This window comes from Anabrus simplex, chromosome 13, assembly GCF_040414725.1.
Source record: "Anabrus simplex isolate iqAnaSimp1 chromosome 13, ASM4041472v1, whole genome shotgun sequence".
NCBI classification, from domain to species: domain Eukaryota; kingdom Metazoa; phylum Arthropoda; class Insecta; order Orthoptera; family Tettigoniidae; genus Anabrus; species Anabrus simplex.
In genome coordinates, this window is record NC_090277.1 from 79,756,464 (window position 1) to 79,780,258 (window position 23,795).

General features: G+C 42.2%; 1 protein-coding gene across 2 annotated transcripts in view; it reads right to left on the reverse strand.

Annotated features, from left to right (window-relative positions):
* The window catches only part of LOC136885103 (monocarboxylate transporter 14), a 265,167-nt gene that overhangs the window by 34,469 nt on the left and 206,903 nt on the right, over positions 1 to 23,795 (reverse strand). For both annotated transcript variants that reach the window (XM_067157557.2, XM_067157558.2), the window contains exons 2-3: positions 17,014 to 17,323; positions 14,422 to 14,565 (exon numbers count right to left, since the gene is read on the reverse strand). In XM_067157557.2, the coding sequence (XP_067013658.2) occupies positions 14,422 to 14,565; positions 17,014 to 17,323 (454 nt within the window). The remainder of the gene's footprint in view (positions 1 to 14,421; positions 14,566 to 17,013; positions 17,324 to 23,795) is intronic.

The window sequence follows — 23,795 nt, forward strand, 5'->3', positions numbered from 1 at the left end:
AAAGAAAGAAATGAAGAAAGAAAGAACGAACTTGAGAAAGATCTTAGGACCCGACAAAAGAAAGGATGGTACATGGAGGAAGAAGAGAAATGAAGATCTATACAGACAAACAGACAAGATCACAGACACCTCACAAGAATGAACGAGAGCCGACTGATAAAGAAATTCTTTAACCACATCATAAATCAAAAGCAACTACTAAATGGGAAGAAAAAACAAGACAGGACATGCAGGAAGCTGGCATCAATCCAAAAGAAATCTTTAACAGAGACATGTTTAGAGATAAAATTGATAAATTCATGGGATTCCAGGAAAAGCAAAATGAAAAATCCAAGAACATGTGCTCATTGGGGAGGAATAGGAACCACAGCGAAATGATGACGTTCTGGGAGAAGAAAAAATAACTAGCCAGCAAGTCAATTGTTTACCGTGGTCCAAAGTAGGCCAAAATCGAATTAATAATAATAATAATAATAATAATAATAATAATAATAATAATAATTCGGCTTTAACCGTAGCGAAGTTAGGGCCCAAGGCCCTATCTTGCACGTAACCACAACATTTAAAAATTATGTACCAGAAATGTAAAAAAGTTAGAACAAATCATTTAAAAAATTATATAGTACTACTAACAGCAAATGTGGAGATAGTAATGACGAGAGCAAGGAATTTTGTGCATTAATAGGTTAGAATGCAAACTTATTGAAGCGAGAAGCAAGTATAGTCCACCTTCACAACGATTATGCTATGGGGTTTGTATAAACATTAGGGGTACTGCCCATCAGAACCCCTATAATTTATGTTACTCTTTCTACATTATGGAAGAGCGGGTGGCCGACATTTCCTACTAACCAAGTTAGTTTGCAATCTAACCTGTTACTGCATGAAATTCCGGGCTTTAGTAATAACATAAATAATTATAGAATGTACGACATGACAATATAATTAAAATGGTGATAATTTTAAAACTAACGATAGTAACTTAATAATAACAGAAGGAAACATAGTGCAAACCTATAACTAACAAATATATATATATATTTTTAAGAATGAAAATGTCCGCCTGTGTGGTGTAGTGGTTAGTGTGATTAGCTGCCACCCCCGGAGGCCCGAGTTCGATTTTTGGCTTTGCCACGAAATTTTGAAAAGTGGTACGAAGGCTGGAACAGGGTCCACTCAGCCTCGGGAGGTCAACTGAGTAGAGGTGGGTTCGATTCCCACCTCAGTCATCCTGGAAGTGGTTTCCGTGGTTTCCCACTTCTCCTCCAGGCAAATGCCGGGATGGTACGTAACTTAAGGCCACGCACGCTTCCTTCTCTCTTCCTTGTCTATCCCTTCCAATCCTCCCGTCCCTCCGCTAGGCCCTTGTTCAACATAGCAGCTGAGGCCGCCTGGGTGAGGTGCTGGTCATCATCCCCAGTTGTATCCAACGACCCAGAGTCTGAAGCTCCAGGATACTGCCCTTGAAGCGGTAGAGATGGGATCGTTCGCTGAGTCCGAGGGAAAATCCAACTCTGGAGACTAAACAGATAAGGAAGAAGGGAAAATATGCTCATTCACACTTCACTTATTTTGCTTATCATACAAATCAGCTATAATAATAATAATAATAATAATAATAATAATAATAATAATAATAATAATAATAATAATAATAATAATAATAATTTTTTAAGTCACACTAACTACCTTTACGATTTTCGAAGACGTTATGTTTACGCTCGGTCGTGCCAGAAGAATTAACAAATAAAGGTTAACACCCCCGGAGAAAAGCCGGGACCCTTTGGACTAAAGGCCAGTCTGGTAACCACGAAGAGAAGAAAGAGGAGGTATTAATCTTCGTAGAATGAATGTATCGGCTAAATAAACGAAAACCGAGGGAGTTGGCCGAGCGGTTAGGGTCGCGCTGCTGTGAGTTAGCATTCGGGAGATAGTGGGTTCGAACCCCAATGTCGGCAGCCCTGAAGGTGGTTTTCCATCGTTTCCCATTTTCACACCAGGCAAATTAATTAAAGCCACGGCCACTTCCCATTCCTAGCTCTTTCCTATCCTATCGTCGCCATAAGACCTGACTGTGTCGGTGCGACGTAAGGAAAAATGAAAGATAAACCAATCCTGCCCCGGGAGGATGACAGGTAGGAAAGGTGAGAGCGTGGAGCCTGGTCGAATCAATCTCAACTAGGTGCCACGTTGTGAACAAACGGTGCTCTCAAATTAATAGCGTCTGAGTAACATGCACACATGCTATTCCAACACAACCATAATTGCAGCCTTCATACCCTTCAGCATAAGATGTCGTTTAATCCCTGAAGCTTGTTCTCTATTATATTCATTCACCTTCCGTCTTTTCCCTCCAGTTCTGCAGTACACGGGACACATTAAGGAAAGTGGTTCTTTTAATTAAATATTAACGATCCTATATTAAATAATAATAACTAGAGCCCGGAATTTTATGCATTAATAGGTTAGAATGCAAACTTACTGAAGTATAGTCTACCTTCACAACGATTATGCTATTGGGTTTGCATAAACATTAGGGGTACGGCCCATCAGAATCCTTATGTTACTCTTTCTACATTATGGAAGAGTGGGTGGCCGACAGTTCCTACTAACCAAATTAGTTTGCAATCTAACCTATTACCGCATGAAAATCCGGGCTTTCATTAATAACTAATCATTAATCTTAGCGATATGATAAGAGTAACAGACGAGATTTTAATGAGTGGTTATCTACCTACACTAATGAATGGAAGTGTAGCTATATACAGCGGAGAGGGGGCGAGTGTAGCCAGGGGAGGGTACAGGGGCTTAGAAAGCCCCTCCTCCACGGAATTTTTACAAACATAAACTGCAAATAAACACTCAGAGACATAACTGTAAAACAAAGAGATTTCTTGAAACTTTTTTCTAAGGAGCCTCGAAAGTTGGATTTTAGATTGTAAACCGGACATACCATTCACTGTAAAACTGTTCTTGTTCTGTATTTTAATGTAAGATTTTGTGGTGTACTGCAATTTGAATGTCAACATAATTCTCTTGTATCAGAGTCATTACAATGACATGCGCGCACCACACATAAGCGCTTTCATCATGTTCTATCTTCATTTCTTTTAAACTCCCTCCCTTCCACCATCGGCCAATCCTGGCTACGCTACTGATATATAGGATAGGCAAAATAAAAAGTGGTCCAAAAAATATGTATAAGACTGACACAGAAGTGACCTTTGTTGATGAACAAGAGAACTGTCCATCACAGGAAATGCTGGAAACCGTGATTTCGATGCAACAATCGGTTGCTGTGTTTTACAGCAGGATGCCCTTCCCGACACCAATCCTATATGGAGGGATGCAATCACTATTGCGTGTTTCTGCGGTGGTTGGTAGTGTAGTGTGTTGTGTGAACATGAGGAGGAGTGTGTTGCGACGGATTTCGCGTGCGGATTTTCCGAGTACGTGACTGTGTCATTACGTGTGAGTGAGTGAGAGGACTGGACGTGTTTAGTGACCAGTTGAATGATGCCCACGATAAAACAGCGTCGAGCGTTATGTGCGGAACTGTTTGCGCAAGAATTTTTAAAATGGAAGTGTTTTGGCAAAACCTCCAGCAAAGTCTGCAATGCAAAACTTAGTAGCGAACACCAGAAAACATTGCTCGAGTGAAGGAAAGCTTAGAACGAAGTCTAACGACAGTATGAATTAAGCGATCGTCCTGTAGAAACATTATCAAAAAGGACCTGCATCTCTCTTCTTCTTTACCTCTTTTCCCACACCTGCCTTGCACATGCGTGTTTAGCAGTGTTTTATGGCCGGATGCCCTTTCCGACGCCAACCCTATATGGAGCGATGTAATCACTATTGCGTGTTTCTGTGGCGGTTGGTAGTGTAGTGTGTTGTGTCAATATGAAGAGGAGAGTGTTGCGACGGACACAAACCCCCAATTCCCGAGCCAGAAGAATTAATCGAAAGCGATTATTATCTCCGACCCGGCCGGGAATAGAACCTGGGGCCCTCTGAACCGAAGTCCAGTACGCTGACCATTCACCTAACGAGTCGGAGAAAGAGGACCTGCATCTATATCTTTGCAAATTTACTGTTATGCATGTTTTAAAGCGTCCAGGCGAACCTACGCGTGTTGACTTCTGCCTGTGGTTTCTGTGTGAAGTGGTGTCAGGACTTTTGGACCCCGACTTTTTCATTTCTTCAGATGAGGCCATTCCCAGCATCTTCATTAACAAGTGTCAAATATTTTTCAGACCAGTTTCATTTTGTCCACCCTGTGTAAAGAAAAGGTGTGTATACGAATTAAAGGAGATATTAATTAATAAGTCACGAGATCTCTCTGTGGATCACTAGTCCTCCGAATCCCATGATCCTGGGTTCAGACTCGGCAGACGTAGTCGGATTTTTGAAGGGCGGAAGAGAAGTCCATTCGACACTCCATGATATACGACGTCGGCTTATAAAAGATCTCTGCTGACAAAATTGCTGTTAACCTGGGAAAATTCATTAAAACTCAGCCACAGACCGCCCAACAAAGATCCGTTACTATGCCATCTAATGGAGTGAAACAGAACGTCAAAACTGATACGCAGGCAGCCTAAAGAGCGTTAAATCGAAATTCCCCCAAACAGTAGGACCCTTCCGCAATTTAGTCACGAATATTATTTTGGGGTAACTGTGATTTTTTACTTTATAGAAATAACCATTTGTAATTTGAAGTAGAAGACGAGGCCGTAAATGCTTTTCTACAGACTGTACAACATAAATACATTCTTCCTTTCGTTCTCCTTGTTTCCTGCCTCCTGGCTACCATTCAAGCAGTTGTAATATGCGGGTTGCCGCCCCAGAGCTTCTCAGGCGCTCTGAATTGTGCTGGCAGAGAATGACCAGTCAATACATGAAATGAAATGACGTATGGCTTTTAGTGCCGGGAGTCTCCGAGGACATGTTCGGCTCGCCAGGTGCATATCTTTCGAATTGACGCCCGTAGGCGATCTGCGCGTCGTGATGAGGATGGAATGATGATGAAGACGACACATGCACCCAGCCCCCGTGCCAGAGAAATTAACCAATGATGGTTAAAATTCCCGACCCTACCGGGAATCGAACCCGGGACCCCTGTGACCAAAGGCCAGCACGCTAGCGATTTAGCCATGGAGCCGGTCAGTCAACAGCGTAACGGTTAGTGTTGTTAGCTGCCATCCTCGATGAGTCCGAGTTCGATTCCCGATACTGCCAGAAATTTAATAAACGCAGGAGGGCTGGTATGTGGTTGAAGGTACATGCAGCTCACCTCCATTGGGGGTGTAGCACCTCGGGATGAGGACACGAGTTCACTAATCATTAAAACCGAGAATAGGGAATGACGTGCTGTGTTATTTCATGTTTTGTTCCTGTTATCGTAAGATGGAGTGGAACATGCCGGTAAGCAACGCCATAAATTTAAAATGTAACATGGCAGGATTGTAGACTGAACATGTCTTGGAACTTAAAGAGGCCTCACGAGCAATGAGGCAAACACCAACTTCTAGGTGCCATCCATGTTGCCATAATGGATAAAACATGCCTTGCAAGGCAAGTGGTGTACTTTCAATTGAAGGACAGACAAAGTAATCACGGAGGACAGACTAAACCATACAAGGACCTTTTAGATATGAAGAAGTGCCTCACTGACGAATGTAACGTCTTTTCGGCCGGTGTGCCCACGGCATTTTTTAACAGCAACGACGAAGCAATTTCTCTGTAATTAAGCCTGGTAATAATTTTACACTGACTGATTCATCAGCAAATTCTGACAACGTATCAATAAACGCAGATAGTGACGGAATCAATGGATATACAGTGTTAAGTGCTACTGTATAGTAATATTTGGCTCCATAGCTAAAAGATTAAAGTGGTGGCCTTCGGTTGAAGGAGCCACCTGTTCGATTCCCAGCCAGGTTGGGATTGTAACCTCGAAGGGTTAATTTCTCAATTGGTTATTTGTATGTTACTACAAATTACACTATATGCAAGAGCAATAACCTTGATTTTAGGAAACGTTCTGTCGGTATTGGAATGGTATGGGGAAACATATTGAATATTCATTTCCAGAAGTCTGTACAAAGTTTCCTCCAGTTAACAGACCCTATGATATCTGGAATATAAGTCTACCTAAAATATTCTTTAGTGCAAGTGCCTGCATGGGCGCACATGACAACTCCAACCCCCAGTTACGGATAACCACCAACCAGGAGGCGAGCCTCCAATCCCTCCCCACCACGGATTACCGGCAGCTGAGGAGATCACGCTGACACCTCATGCCCTTATCTCAGCAGTCTGTTTCGGGGAAAGTGCTGTCGGGATAATGTATGCCGGGAAACTGGACTTTCGGGAAAAAAGATGCGGGAAAACTGACGAGAATCTCTCGCATTCGTGGGAAAAATGTAGTTACCATGATTTATACCCCAGCTCTCGTATAATGTTGAGATACATACTGTGCATTCTAAACATTAATTGGGGACGCCTCTTCTACTGTATATTTGATTTATTCTATAGATTAAAATAAATATTTATTATTTCACAAGGAAAGGAAGATTTTGCATAAGTCTTTATTCATTCAAGCATTATTCTCTGGCGGTCACCGCCTCGTCAGTCTAAACATGACAGGTTGTTTACTGAGGACGTCTTGATCCAGATCCACGCGCTCTTAACAGTCGGTCAAGGCCGAACTCAAAAATAGAACGCTTACGGGCGTAAGTTCACACGCGTGTCCGCTGACACGAAGCTATGTGCCAATAATACGTCAGTGCTTCTATGATCAACTCTTGTCAGTTATTACTGGTTTGATAAAAGGGGACGGGATGCATTCAGCCTCTAGAAGAGAGGTGGGTTCGAATCACCGTCTGAAGCGGTTCCCCACGTTGACTTCATGAGGGTGCATTTTGAATTCATTCCTACTACGAGTGGCGAGAAAGTGATAGTGACATATCTTTCGCAGAAGGGAGCAAGATCGTAGCAGAAAAAGTAGGGCTCCCCATACTACGAAAAATGTAAAATTAAGCAATTTCCTCAATTATGCCAAAAGTTGAAGGGATAAAGGGGCCGGAAAGGTTTCAAATTTTGAGTCTTCAATAACTCTATCAAACTTAAAAAATAAAATTCGAAAAATCACGTCCGGCCTAAATGCAGATCCGGAAAAAGCAGCATAAAATCTCTTGTTTCTTTAGCTTGTTTTATTTTTGATTCAAATCCTAGCCAAATTAACTTCTGTAATGTGTTCCTTGGTTGAATACCCTCAGGCATTTTTCGATTTTTTGGGAAAATGTCCATACCGAATGTAGTTATTGACTCACATTAGCGTTTGTAGTGGTAGAAAAAGGCAAACTGGTAATCTAATCGATCGCATAACGGTGGTTAAGAAAATTATTGGAATAAATAAAGAATATATTCTCATACTTTATTAAATTTTATTTACCTAAATTTCGTAGCTCACATCCCTGGGGTGTTTTCAACACTGACTTGTTTGTCTGATGGGCTAGAACTGTGGATTATTTTTTTACAACTTATTTTACGTCCCACTGACAGAAATATGTATCATGGCAGTGGGAAGGAATCGGGCGTGGTCTTAATTAAGGTCCAGCCCCAGCACTACAAGATATGTTATATCGAGTCCTTATAGTGCAAATCACGGATTTGATTTTCAACAGTTAGCACAAGGAAACGAGTATTAAATATATAAAGGTACACATTTCTGAAACACGTTGATTTAGGCCTGCCCATTTCAATCCCTCTACAATTAATACTGTCTCTATTTTTAAAACTTCTAACTTATGTCCTGAAATGCGTCTGCTTTTGACTTATACTCTGTAGTCCTGCCATGAAAGATATGTGGTACGCACAATTCCGGCTTTCCACTGGAACTGAAAAAGGCGAATAACTTCTGGGATAGCAAAGCATAGAAGTCTTGGTATTTTTATTTTCCCAAGACAGATATATTTAAGTTTCGTAGATCTATAGAAGGCGCATTACGGAGTACCGAAGGAAAGGATTATGGGATTTGGGGTAGGTTATTACAGGCAATCAAGTGTATCTATGTTGGCAACGGGTTGCAGCGAGATTCGATGGTAGAATGAGTTCTTGGTTCAGAGGGATTGTTGGCCACAAGCCGGTCTACAACAGCGATAACACAGGTGCCCTTGCACTTGAGTGGCCAAGAGTTAAGTTGGCAACTTGTTCATCCACGCTGTCAAGTGTGTATGCATACCTTCCAGGTGTTCTAAAATGCGATTTGAACGGCAGCTATCAATTCTGACCCAGACACTCGTTTTCAATAGCTGTAACAGAAGTGGTTGCAACACCGGTACATTGCAGTGGATTGGAAAACATTTTTCTGTAGTATTGTATTTACATCTAATCAGCAGATGTAAACAGAAAGAGCCATAAGGCAAGTTGCACGCAACTCTTGCATATATGAAATGAAATGGCGTATGACTTTTAGTGCCGGGAGTGTCCGAGGACATGTTTGGCTCGCCAGTGCAGGTCTTTTGATTTGACGCCGGTAGGCGAGCTGCGCGTTGTGATGAGGATGAAATGATGATGAATACGACACATACACTCAGGCTCGCGCCAGCGAAATTAACCAATCATGGTTAAAATTCCCGATCCTGCCGGAAATCCAATCTGGGACCCCTGTGGCGAAAGGCCAGCACGCTAACCACTTAGCCATGGAGCCGGAATCTTGCATAGAAACCAGCATGCAGTGTTCAATGCGGAGGGGGATGAAAAGATGCACTTTCTAAGATAATAAACACCATCACCTCGTCGAGTATTTCTCGAGTTTTGAGGGAAAATCCTCAAAATGACAACACTGTACGTGTGTGAATTAACTATTGCCATTGAGTTTATCAATAACTCCCCTCGAGTTTAATGAAGTTAATCATTGAAGAGCTAGTGGTGCCGTAAAGTCGACAAGGGGGGAGCACTCCACCCTCCAAGGGCTGAGACAAGTGTACATCACGCGACACGGACCGACACGTGTATGATATCTGATGAGTCAGGAAAATTTCCCTGCGAGAAGGAGATAGAGCAGTCGGTATGGACTCGAATAAAGCTGAACACTAGATCCAGAATTATATTCAGACTATTTTTATTTGTTCATTTATTTATTTATTTAGCGAGCGGGGTGAATGCACTACGGCTATGGAGCCAAAACTCTACATTCGGGAAACGCGTGGGTTCGAACCTCACCGTCGGCTATCCTCAGAATGGTTTTCCGTGGTTTCCCATTTTCACTTTCACAGCCGATTCCTTCCACCTTCTTACATACCGTAATTTCATTCACCAACATTCATTTCATCTTTACTAACTGTTCAAACTTTGGTTGGCATCAGGAAGTGCAACCGGCCGTAAAAACATGCCATATAAATTCATCTCACCCCATCTCAGACCCCCTATCGAGAAACGGGAGTAAGAGCTAGACAAACAAAACCATTTATTTATTTATTTATTTATTTATTTATTTATTTATTTATTTATTTATTTATTTATTTATTTATTTATTTATTTGCGGTACCCGTAAGGTTCACTACAAGTATTACTTGTAATGAGTAGAGCCCGGAATTTTATGCATTAATAGGTTAGAATGCAAACTTATTGAAGCGAGAAGCAAGTGTAGTCTACCTTCACAACGATTATGCTATGGGGTTTGCATAAACATTGGGGGTACTGCCCATCAGAACCCCTATAATTTATGTTACTCTTTCTACATTGTGGAAGAGCGGGTGGCCGACATTTCCTACTAACCAAATTAGTTTGCAATCTAACCAATTACAGCATGAAAATCCGGGCTTTTTAATAATGAGCTTTCGACGACGATGATGATGATGATTGTTGTTTAAAGGGGCTTAACATCTAGGTCATTGACCTCTATTGTTACGAGGTACAACGAAATGAAAATTCAAACTTCAAAATGTTGATGAAGAAATGATGATGGAACAAAAACCAACAGTGGAACCAAATCACTTAATTACTAAGATGATGCTTATTATCTAAAGGGGTCAAAAATCCAGGTCACCGGCCCCTCATCGTCATACTAATCACAGGTAATGTAAGCCCATCGTGTTCCTCACATAATGGTATTACTCTCATCTATTGCAGACCCATGGTTTTCAACACGTAGTGTTTCTAATCACAGGCCTTGTAGATCCATGGTGTTTCTCATGAAGTGGTACTACAAAGGGCACTACGAAAAGTTTTCCAATACGCAAAAACGGTTGGCTGGAGACCCCTGTTGTGGTGAGGGATGAAAAGAGGGGTGAAAACCGGTCTAGAAGACAGTAAGGTATGACCTTCACACCAGTTGTTACCAAGCAGTGGGACTGAAAGCAAGTTAAAATGTCAGTGTGGTCTAGAGGTGAATATCGCGCAATTATCCGCTACAATTTTGCTCATGGATTAACTGTTGACCAGTGACTGGAGGAAATGACTCCTGTGCTGGGGAAAGGCTGTCCACATCGGACAACAATTTTCCACTCGTACAAAGAGTTCCAGAGGGGAAATTTTGGGGTTGAAGACGATCCTCGTTCTGGGCGACCGAATCAGTAACTGAGGAACACATTGAAGCTGTGAGGAAAATGTTGCAGCAAGAGAGGCGGTTGACATATCTGCAGGTAGAAGAAATCCTCCACATCCCTGCACCAGCTATTCGTTCAGTTCTACACGACCATCTCCATGTTAGAAAGGTTTCTTCCCTTTGGGTGCCCCATTCACTTTCAAGAGGAACAAAGGGCACATCGAGTGAAATGGTGCCGAAAAATGCTAAAACAGTTTGAAAATGGGACTTCGCGTAACGTCAGTAGCATCGTTGCAGGTGACGAAACTTGGCTTTATTATTACGATGTCCCAACAAAATCCCCAGTTCAGCTTAAGCCACGAAGGAGAGCGGACGCATGAGTAGAGAGCTCGGGAGTGGGAGTAAGGAGTGAGTGCTCAGTGCAGGAAGCTTGTGAGGAGTTTGACAACAATGATTGGAGTAGATCAATACAGGGCGGCTATTGGAGGATGGCAGAGGAGAATCAAGAAAGAAGTAAAATCAGGTGGGTGTAAAGTGGATTTGGTAATCCAAGGAGAAGTAGTGTTAACAGCGGCGGTGGTTATAATGTTGCTACTGATTGGAGGTGTAGAGCCGAACCCAGGCCCGACATCTAGTGGAAATGAGGGATGGGAAGACATAGAAGAATTCAAAAAATGGGTAAAAGAGACGGTTGTAGAAGTGTGCCCCTTTGAGCAAATTAAAAATATGATCCAAGAACAACAAAATCCCAGAACAAGGTGTGGCTGTTTGAAGATGAGGGTACTCCTGTGACTGTGCGAAAGTCAAGGTCAGTGAAGAAAAGGATGCTTGCAGTATTCTTCACTAAACGGGGCATCCTGACTTGGGTTGTGCTAGAAACACAAAGGACAGTTACTGCGAAGTGATACAGTGAGACTTGTCTGCCGCAGGTCATCCAGGCTCTCAAGCAGCTCCGTCGAAGGTCACGGTTCAACACTTGGCTCGTGTATCACGACAATGCTCCAGCACATCGTGTTAATGTAACAATGGATATTCTTGCCAAATCACTCTCCATACAGTCCTGATCTTGCCCATGTGACTTCGCACTCTTCCCAGAAGTGAAGATGAAGCTGAAAGGGCGGCGTTTTGCATCCGGCGAGGAACTTCTGGCAGCATGGGATCAAGAGTGTGAAAATGTAACCGAAGAAAAGTGGCAGAGTTGGTTCAGTGACTGGTTTCGACGTATGGAGAAGTGTATTGAGTGTGATGGAAATTATTTTGAAAAAGTCTGAACTGTTCACTCACATTGCAAAACTTTCCTAGTGCCCTTTGTACTCGTAACGCAGACTCATTCTGAAGGCAGAGGAACCGGCACATTCCAGCGCACAGTACGGCACGAGGACATTAGCCGAATCCCTCCCCCCCCCCCCCCCCCGCCTCGGTGGAATACACACGATGGTAGTCTCATGGTTCTGAAATCATCATCACTAGGTCGCCCCATTTAGTCGCCTTTTACGATAGGCAGGAGACACCATGGGTGTATTCCTCGTCTGTGTCCCCCACCCACAAGGGAAATAATGAGCTTTCGGAGTATAGTTCAACAATAAATGGATATATCCAATGTAGACCGTGTTACTTAATCATACTGGACGTCAGAGGTAAAACGTTACGGAATGCGACGGACGGCATAAGGTTGGGCTATTGTACCGTCACTTAGAATTGTTTATTGCTGGGTCTTCCTTGAACATACGATAGTATCACATAGCTTATCAACATTCCTGCGAAACATGCTCATACAATAGTGTATCGATAAAAAGACGCGACGAAAACAAATCGCAAACGATAAAAAACTTAAACTCGTCGTTTCTGTATTTACGATAATTCATCTCTGACGAGCACAATTAGAGCCCGGGTTCATAGGCAGTAATACGTTAGAATGCAAAGTTAATGAGGTGAGTAACAAGTGTACTCCAGTTCTGCTATGAGATTTGTATAAACATTAGTGGCGAGGCCAATTAGAACCCCTACAATGTATGTTACTCTCGGTACATTTCGGAACAGCGGGCTAGATGACATTTCCTACTTGCCATAATAATTTGCATACATTAGCAAAGCAAAGCAAAGTCACCTCCGTACAGGCCATGACGGCCCTTGGAGGAGTGCAAGGTAAAGGCTTCCACCATTGTTAACCTCGGCACGTGATGGGGTAGAGTGGTTAGCTCTACGCCCGGCCGCCTTTGCCCCCAGGAATTAACCTGGCACTCATTTTTGGTGTAGGCTGAGTGAACCTCAGGGTCATATGCACCTCCGGAAGTGGAAATCTCGTTTCTTAAATGTTACGACTTCCTGACGGGGATTCGAACCCAAGTCCTTCCAGGCGAACCGAGCACACCTTTACCGCCTCGGCCAGGCAGTCCCTATTCTAACCTATTACTACCTAACATTCTGAACTCAATAATAATGCAGTAAAACCTGTCTTCAATGGAATCACAAGGGTGAAGGGAAAAAATTCCGCTATAGATAATTTGCGCTTAGTGAAGGTGAACTATAGATAATAGTGTACTTTCTCTATTTATTCGTATTGCACACTTGAAATCACGTCGAAGATTATTACAATATACGGAGCGAGTTGGCTGTGCGGTTAGGGGCGCGCAGCTGTGAGCTTGTATTCAGGAGGTGGTAGGTTTCTAATCCCACGGTCGGCAGCTCTGAAGATGGTTTTACATGGTTTCCCATTTTCATATCATGCACATGCTGGGGCTGAACCTTAATTAAGGCCATTGCCGCGTCCTTCCTACTCCTAGCCCTTTCCTATCCCATCGTCGCCGTAAAGCAAATTGTAAAAAATAAAATTACAGTACATTTAATCGATTTCTTCTTTCTACCGGTACAGTTTACATTGTCCAGTAGTCAAATAAGAGTTTCCTGACTGTACTTATGCTGCGTATCTTCTGAGCCACTGTGCATAAATTCATTCCTATTTTTATTTGTACGCAGTATTGCCAACATATCGTACTCTTAGTTTGCTAAAAATAAGCTCAAATATCACTAGAATGTCGGTAAAGTATCAGTTAAAACTACGTAGCGTATATAAAAGCATGAGAGATTAAAGTTCTGAAAAGAGTTCACAATACCGCAAAGAAATCATAACAGAGAAATTACACACAGGTGCCTCAGACAGTTCGCGAGAAGAAAGGTTTTACTCAAAACGATACTTCAGTGCAACTGGAACGGAAAAATATTATTTCAACTCTTACATTCTATCAGTTTCTATAAATTTTAATTTTCACCTTCCTGAGGTAACTGGACAGTTCTTCAATTTCAATATGTGGGTGTGGAAGATAAAGTGGAGAATAAAATCAGCTAGCACATTGAGAAGGTTAAATACTGGACAATCCACAACTTCTGTTCAGAAATAGACTTATTTGAATGATTATTTCATGTTATTACGTTCAGGTCACGCCAATGAGCATTATTACAACCAATTTACGAAGGACTGTAATCATTTACTAATCCAAATCGCAAATGGTGAATTTTCGACAGAATTTACGCAAGTATTTATTGAGAAAAGTGACGTTTCTTTAAAAAATTATTGTCAGTCTTCGTTTTTTAGTTCATTCGTAAGGTTTGTTTTGAATTACGCACAGTGTTTACATACGCTTTCAATTGGAACATTTTATCTGGCACCCAGAACCTGATAAAAGCCGAAATCCATGAGAATTGTCCCAATATAAATATTAAAATCAGTATAAAGTGACCCACCGCTGTTAACAGAATTTTTCGTCAATCGACAACCACAATCTTCGAGATTTACCGGTATGTCTCTACAGTTGGCACCGTTATCTTATACCTACTTTATAGATTGCTACATTAGTATACACAGTACTCACCTCCCATGACGCCGTATGTGAGCATGAGGACGTTGACGTTCGGCGAGTAGATGCTGAGGACGAAGGAGGCGCTCCCGATGATGCTCCCCCAGATACAGACCGCGCGACACCCGAACTTATTGGTCAGGGCGCTGACGACGGGACCTGAGGGCAAACAGTTTGTCTACAGCGTAGGCATAACAGTGCTATCTTCTCTCACAGTCAAAGATAGCCACCAATCGGAGAGAGGGCATTCGTTATTGAATGGTTGAATGCTCTCGGCCTATATCTACTGAACTCCAGCAGATAAGATGAGAACATTCTATGTGGATGAATGCATAACAATGAATGAATGAACGAGTGAATGAATGGATGAACTGAATTCATGCATGCATGAAAAAAAAAGGTCTCTCCCAGTCACGTATAACCACCAAATGGGCAGAGAGACTTTATTACCGAATGAATTAATGCATGGATGGGTAAATCAATGAATCAATGATTGAATGGATGGATAAATCAATGAATGAATGGATGAATGAATGCATGGATGGATAAATCAATGAACGAATGAATGCATGGATGGATAAATGAGTGAATGAACACGTGGATGGATAAATGGATGAATGATTGAAAGGATGGATGGATAAATCAATTAAGGAATGAATGGATAAATGAATGAATGGATGGATGGGTAAATCAATGAATGAATGAATGAATGAATGAATGAATGAATGGATGGATAAATCATGATTGAATGAACGGATGAATGGATGGATACATGAATGAATGAAAGCATGGATGGATAAATAAATGGATAATCAATGAATGAATGGATGGATGAATGGATGGATAAATAAATCAAGGAATGAATGAATGGATGGATGCATGGGTGGTTAAATCAATGAATGAATGCATGAATGGGTGGATGAATGAATGTATGGATGGATAAATCATGATTGAATGAATGGATGAATGGATACATGGATGGATAAATGAATGAATGAATGAATGAATGAATGCATGGATGGATAAATGAATGAATGAATTAATTAATGGATGAATGCATGGATGGATGAATGAATGCATAGATGGATAAATGAATGAATCAACGGATGCATGGATGGATAAATCATGAATGAATGAATGCTCTCAGCCTACAGCTACGGAACTCCAGCAGCTGAGGAAGAACATTTTATACAGAGGGGTCCAGAAATGTAGACACTCTTTGATAGTTAATATCTTTGGAACAAATAATATATCGTTGCATTCTTGCGCGGTAGCGTTGTCGATTGTTTTCTCAACAGATGATGAAGGTCACGTGAATGGCGCAACAATCTTGGCGCGCGTTTTCCAGCAGATCACAGTGCAGCAATGAATGAAGTAAGATTGTCGTTTGAGCAACGCAAGGCCGTATTGAAGTGGCGCTGGAGGTAGAACGGCAACGAGTAGAACAATTTATCATATTCCGAATAAATTTGAAGCTGACGGGACTGTTCAGGACGCGCATAAGAAAAGGCCTGGCCGACCAAAAACATCAACAAGTCCAGCTTTCAGCACTGCTGTGTTGCAACATTTTACTAGGTCACCTCAAAAATCTGTGACTCAGGGTGCACGCGAAAGCTGCAAAGTGTACATTCCAAGACCGCTGCACGCTATGAACGAGGACGGCCCGGATCGAAGGATGGAGTACTGCGTGTGGTTTGAAGGCATGCTTCGCAAGGATGGACGGTTTGGAGGGTTGGTTATCTGGTTTGACGAGGCGCAATCCAAACTGAACGGTACTGTAAACCACCACAAGTGCGTGTACTGGGCTCCTGAATATCCTCACGTTCACGTGGACAAACATTACATGTGATCTGTCATCGTGCGGTTTGATTGGCCCATTCTTCTTTGAAGGTACTGTAACTGGTGAGGTGTATCTTTATATGCTGCAAACATTGATTTCACCTGCCATCCTAGAGGTGTTTGGAAACGAAAGATTTTACCTACAACAAGATGGCGCTCCACATTACTACCACAGAGATATCAGAGCCTACTTGGATGAAAATCTACCTGGACGATGGATAGTTCGAAGAGGAGCTGCTGAGTACCCACCACGGTCTCCAGACCTTACACCTCTCGACTTCTACCTATGGGGGACCTTGAGAAATGAAGTTTATCCACAGAAGCTACCTACACTGAACGTGCTACGAGAAACCATTGAGGCGCCCTGTGCTAATGGGGGTCTCTTAGAGCACATAAAATAACCTTCCACCCGTGCAAGAATTGTAATGGCATGCCATTTTGTTCCCTTAATACTGACTATCGAAGAGTGTCAACATTTTTCTGGACCCCTCTGTATATCGTAATCTGAGCACGTTCAAATGCAATTAACATATAGTTACCTTAAGGAAAACAATAACATTAATACAACCATAATACTAAGTGCTGACTTTGTGCTTGCCTTCTTTTATTCTCCCTTGCCACATAAACTTTCTTAATAAATACCGCACTGTATCAAAGTACGAGATTAATCCCTTCTTGCTAGCAGTTAGTAAACTATTCACAATATTGAATATTTAGATATTTTGGAGAGTCTTTAGATTTTCAAACATCTACTATAATAAACCTTACCTGCACTGAGGTACATGCCGGAAAGCAGGCTGCCAACCCACGCAGTCTTGCCTTTGCCTTCGCCGAAGAATTCGACGAACTCTCCCAGGAATACGCCGAAGGTGTAGGCTATGCCGTCCACTATCATGTTACACAAGAAGCTGGCGAAGACGATGACCCAGCCATATCCGCCGTCCGGAGGAGGCGGTATGTCGTGGTAGTCGCAGTACGACAATACATCCTCCTCCGGGGGGCTGATCTCCGCTGCGTCTAGCTGGGTGAGGCGGGCGGACTCTTCGGCGCGATCCGAGCACGAGCACTCGCTCTCCGTCTGGAACAAATATGGCTGCGTTAGAGAGAATGATTCTCTATCGGGAACAAACATGGCTACATTAGACAAAGTGAGACGTGAACAATTCTCTATCTGGAACAAGCATGACTACGTAGAGTGAGAGGGGGAGAACTGTCAGTCAGAAACAAACATGGCCACCAAGAGTGAGAAGGGGAGAACTATAATTATGGAACAAACATGGCTACCTAGAGTGAGAGGGGGAGAACTGTCAGTCATGAACAAACATGGCTACCTAGAGTGAGAGAGGGAGAACTGTCAGTCATGAACAAACATGGCTACCCAGAGTGAGAGAGGGAGAACTATAATTCTGGAACAAACATGGCTACCCAGAGTGAGAGGGGGAGAACTATAATTCTGGAACAAACATGGCTACCCAGAGTGAGAGGGGGAGAACTGTAATTCTGGAACAAACATGGCTACCCAGAGTGAGAGAGGGAGAACTATAATTCTGGAACAAACATGGCTACCTAGAGTGAGAGAGGGAGAACTATAATTCTGAAACAAACATGGCTACCTAGAGTGAGAGGGGGAGAACTGTCAGTCATGAACAAACATGGCTACCTAGAGTGAGAGAGGGAGAACTATAATTCTGGAACAAACATGGCTACCCAGAGTGAGAGAGGGAGAACTATAATTCTGGAACAAACATGGCTACCCAGAGTGAGAGGGGGAGAACTATAATTCTGGAACAAACATGGCTACCTAGAGTGAGAGAGGGAGAACTATAATTCTGGAACAAACATGGCTACCTAGAGTGAGAGGGGGAGGACTATAATTCTGGAACAAACATGGCTACCTAGAGTGAGAGAGGGAGAACTGTCAGTCATGAACAAACATGGCTACCTAGAGTGAGAGGGGGAGGACTCTCATTCTGGAACAAACATGGCTACCTAGAGTGAGAAGGGGAGAGCTGTCAGTCAGGAACAAACATGGCTACCTAGAGTGAGAGGGGGAGGACTATAATTCTGGAACAAACATGGTTACCTAGAGTGAGAAGGGGAGAGCTGTCAGGAACAAACATGGCTACCTAAAGTGAGAGGGCGAGCCCTGTCAATCAGGAACAAACATGGCTACCTAGAGTGAGAGGGGGAGAACTCTCATTCTGGAACAAACATGGCTACCTAGAGTGAGAGGGGGAGAACCATCATTCTGGAACAAACATGGCTACCTAGAGTGAGAGGGGGAGAACTCTCATTCTGGAACAAATATGGCTACCTAGAGTGAGAGGGGGAGAACTCTCATTCTGGAACAAACATGGCTACCTAGAGTGAGAGGGGGAGAACCATCATTCTGGAACAAACATGGCTACCTAGAGTGGGAGGGGAGAACTATAATCAAATACAGTAGAGGCAATACACGACACTTACGGATTTCGACTTGCTAAAATGGGAGACAATTCCACGGTGGCGCTCCTAGTGACTTGACCTGAAGAAATCGCGCTAAATTCACATATCAATGGAAATGTATATACGGAAATGGATAAATAAATTACGTCTAGAAAGAAAGTGGTATTGAGATATTAACTTCGAAGTTGCTAAAGCAATTCTGGATAAATGAATGAAGAATTATTTAAAAGGTTATTATTCAAAGACTGAAATTAGACATATAAACAAGGTGTGAAATGGACTGCTGTGAAATGGCTTGATCTTTCATTTATGCATTACTTTTTTTGCTTTAGCATACCTGCCTGAAATCTTACGGTTGGATTTGTCTTTCTTCCTCATTTAAAAACAATGTATCATCATATTAAGACATTTGTCAATAAAAATATCGGCACATTCCTTACACATATGATGCAATGAATTAACATTTAATAGCTGGACAATTTTCCTCTTAACATGAAGCCTACTAACAGAAAGAAAATCTATAAAATTCCGGCTTTAATCTGAGAAGAGGGATAAAAGAAAGAAAAGTTTGAAAATGTTGTCGATAGTGATGCTTTGAGGAATATTTACGTACAATTAGAGTAAAAATGTAACATACCCTTGGCTGTACAGTCGAGGATTTTTAAAGTCGCTGGCCTGGAAATGATCTGAACAGATCTTATAATTCTTATACAAGCGCAACGTCCCTTCTTTCTTGTACACTTTATCCAAATCGCTTCTGTGACATTTCAAAACCCACAGATCACACCTACAACAACACATCGGTATTGAAGGTTAACTGCTGCACTATACAATAAAATATGCGTATTATATTTTAAGCCCGTTAAAACATGGGTCGAGCAGGTCAGAAGATTATGAAGTACTATAAAAATCTCTGTCACTGGAAGAATATATATGCAAACACAATATTATTTACATGTTCTTGTCACGAGGGAACCTGAAGAACGAGCGCGCATTTTTCTCTACTTCGTAATTACTGCAGCCAAACACAGCACATACCTTTCCCCTCATGTTGACAGGAGATATCAAGGAATGGCACACGCTACTATTTAATTGTGTCAACTCGCTGAAAACGCATAATTAACACCAAAAACTTCACACAAAAATACACGTGCTCTTATGACAGAATCAGTACCGTTCAGGTCTATCCGCTAGAGTGTGCTCCAGTAGCTGTCCCTCGATATCTAGCTCAGTGTCGTGTATTGTCTCTACTGTATTTGCTATAATTCTGTGACAAACATGGCTACGTTATAGAGAGAGAGGTGTGGAGAACTATCAGTCTGGAACAAACATGGCTGCCTTATAGATAAAGTGGGAGGAGAACAACGAGCTAGCTCGTTTGAGAAGAAGCATTATCAGTCAGGAATAAATCTGGCTACCTGGAGTTAGAGGTGTGGAGAACTATCTGTCAGGAAGAAACATGACAATGTTTAAACAGGAAGACAAGTGTGGAATACTCAGTCTATTTCACATTGTATTCATGAATATGACAATCAGCTGCAATAAATATTTCACAAATACTGAGTCTGGAGTAAACATGGCTACATTTAACGCAAGCAGACGAGTAAGTATAACTGACGTTGGAACAAAATGGCTGCGTTATGAACAGAGTGAGAAGTGTCTCTCAATTCAGAACAAAGAGAGAGCTGATCACATTTCGTCCGAACAAGCGACAGCAATACCGTATGGTGAATACCACTGTTAAACTGAATATCAAGACATTCAAAGTATAGTCTGTAAGACGTAATTTCTAAACAAAAATTTTCCGACTTAGTAAATTTAAAGACAGAAGCCCTAAAAGAGGAAACGCTTACAATTGCGGAAGTCCAACGAAAAACAGTTCTGACAAAACAAGGTCTAAAGCAAGCATGTTTAGCAGTAAATAATATTTAAGTAAACGATGTCTAACAGCTCTTCTTTCATGTGCTAATAATAATTCGATGAATATAGGAATAAAAGTAGAAGCATCGTAATGTGGGAATTAAAAAAATATTTACCGGTTTGGGATAACCGACATTAAGGTTGCAGCTATGAATGCCACAAGGATGTCTTCCCTCACTGCTGAAATTCAAGGGTGTTGGACACAATCTATTTGGAACAGAATGCGGCTAAAGAAGACGCCGTAGTGAAGGGAGGAGTAAGGAATTTCTCGCCATTATTATTCCCACATCGTGATGTTGAATACTTTGTAGCACCTTTATAGCAAAAAAACAAACCTACTTTAGAGGCATAGCCAGAAGAGAAAAGATGCAAGATTTAGAACAGTCCTTCCCAGCGCAGAAAAAACATAGTTTGAGCATGTACGTAACATTCGTAGATATCGAGACGACTACAAACTCAGTGGACGGTTTGGCATTGTAAGTTTCAGCGGATGGTAGGCAAACACACGCATCATTTGAAAATATTTGGATAACATCAGATCAAAGAGAATAATTATGCAATTTTGATACAGCGTAAGCTCGGGCTATAGGCGACAACCCAGCTAAGTTAGTTCGCAATAAATAACATTAATTACATAAAAGCCGTAAAGACAAGCGCCTTTCCGTTCAGACTTGTGTCGCGACGTAGTCACGAAAACCCAGTGAAACAGTCCTTCACCTGCATTTCTTATTTGCTTTACTGTCTGCACACTTTTAAAGTAAGTAAGGGCGTTGTCTTACCGGACAGATCGACCTGGAATCATCACTACTCAGTTCCAGAACATTAACCCAACGTACCACTCCCAGTCTCAAACAGAGCCCCCTATAATCTAAATGCAATGCAGAGCCACCTACACAAAGGAATCGATTTCCTCTTGGCCATTGTTTACAAAGCGCTCCCCTGATAGTGGCGGTGGCGGACGTCAAGACTGTAATAACTAGACCCTGGATCTTTTATTCAGTAATAGGTTAGTATGCAAACCAATTTGGTTATATGGAAGTGTCGTCTACCAGTTCTTCCATCATGTAGGGACAGTAACATAAATTCTAGGGGTTCTGATGGGCCGTACCCCTATGTTTATGCAAGACACATAGCATAACCGATTTGCAGTTAAGACTATACTTGTTACGCGCTTCAGTAAGTCTGTATTCTAACATAGTATTACTGGATAAAAATCCGGGATCTGGCCTCCGTGGCTCAGGTGGCAGCTGTCGGCCTCTCACCGCTGAGTTCCGTGGTTCAAATCCCGGTCACTCCATATGAGATTTGTACTGGACAAAGCGGAGGCGGGACAGGTTTTTCTCCGGGTACTCTGGTTTTTCCTGTCATCTTCCAGTCCAGCAACATTCTCCAATATCATTTCATTTCAACTGTCAGTCATTAATCATTGCCCCAGAGGAGTGCGACAGGCCTCGGCAGCCGGCACAATTCCTATCCTCGCCGCAAGATGGAGACTTCATTCATTCCATTCCTGACCCGGTCACTGACTGGAAAACAGGTTGGAGGTTTTCATTAGAAAATCCGGGATCTAATAATCAAGCATATCCAGGCACTTGGAAGATTTATTGCGACACTAGCGGAATTACCAGTTCTTTTCACGGGTGTTTTCAACGCAGGATTTATTTTTAGAATCGACTAGGTGAACAGTGACATAGAGATTGAGTGTATAGTGCCGTTGCCATAGTTACCCTACAAAGTAAGGAATGACAGAGCGCCCTTCCTCTGACTGTGATGACACACCACAAGTCATTCAACATACACAGTAATGGAATGTTGGCTGATGAGATCTGAGGGATGAATTTACGAATTTCATACAGCTACCGACATCCACTTCGGATAGTTACTACTGACCACCAGAACAGTTAACAACTCTTCTTTACATCTCAGTAAGATGTGTACATTTTGTACTTTCTTCCCGGTATTTTTTGGCGATTAAACCATACGACCAGGTGCATTTATTTTACCTTTATATTTCTACATTTCTATTTTATATTTTTTCCTAGAAGAAATTGCGATATAATATCTCACGGCAGGATATTAAGCTTCTGCCCGTAAAAGAAATATCACATCAAAGTTGACAAATAATATATTTTTAAAAGACTCGGAGGTGCAGTTTATAATATATTAAATCGTATTTCCAGATGAGTGTTTCTGGTTGCTAGGCAACACTGTCTCGCCATCCAACTATACTTTACATTACAGCCCGCACAGCTGCTAGGTAACATTGTCTGGCCATCCAACCATACTTTACATTACAGCCCGCACAGCTGCTAGGTAACATTGTCTGGCCATCCAACCATACTTTACATTACAGCCCGCACAGCTGCTAGGTAACATTGTCTGGCCGTCCAACCATACTTTACATTACAGCCCGCACAGCTGCTAGGTAAGATTGTCTGGCCATCCAACCATACTTTACATCACAGCCTGCACAGCTGCTAGGTAAGATTGTCTGGCCATCCAACCATACTTTACATTACAGCCCGCACAGCTGCTAGGTAACATTGTCTGGCCATCGAACCATACTTCACATTACAGCCCGCACAGCTGCTAGGTGACATTGTCTGGCCATCCAACTATACTTTACATTACAGCCCGCACAGCTGCTAGGTAACATTGTCTGGCCATCCAACCATACTTTACATTACAGCCCGCACGGTTGCCAGGTAACATTGTCTGGCCATCCAACCATACTTTACATTACAGCCCGCACGGTTGCCAGGTAACATTGTCTGGCCGGAAACCATACTTTACATCACAGCCTGCGCAGTTGCTAGCCATAACACATATTGATTTCAAAAGAGCAGGAAAGACAGTTGGAGTGGTATGGACATATTTTGAGACAGGATCACTGTTATGTGAGGAGAGGGTATTTTTGAAATGAATGTGGATTTGGGTAGGCGGGAGGAAGACCAAACAAACAGTGGAAGAATTGTGTGAGAGGAGAGATAGACGAAGGGGATTATCTAATGGTTTAACGACACACTGCTCTATAGAAGGATTTCGATAATGCGAGGATTGGGAAGGTAGCGTTAATAAAATACAGCCCCAGAACTTGCCTGATGTGAAAATGGGAAACCACGGAGACCATCTTCCAGGCTGCCGATGATGGAGTTCAAACCTACCATCCCACGGTTACTTAACCC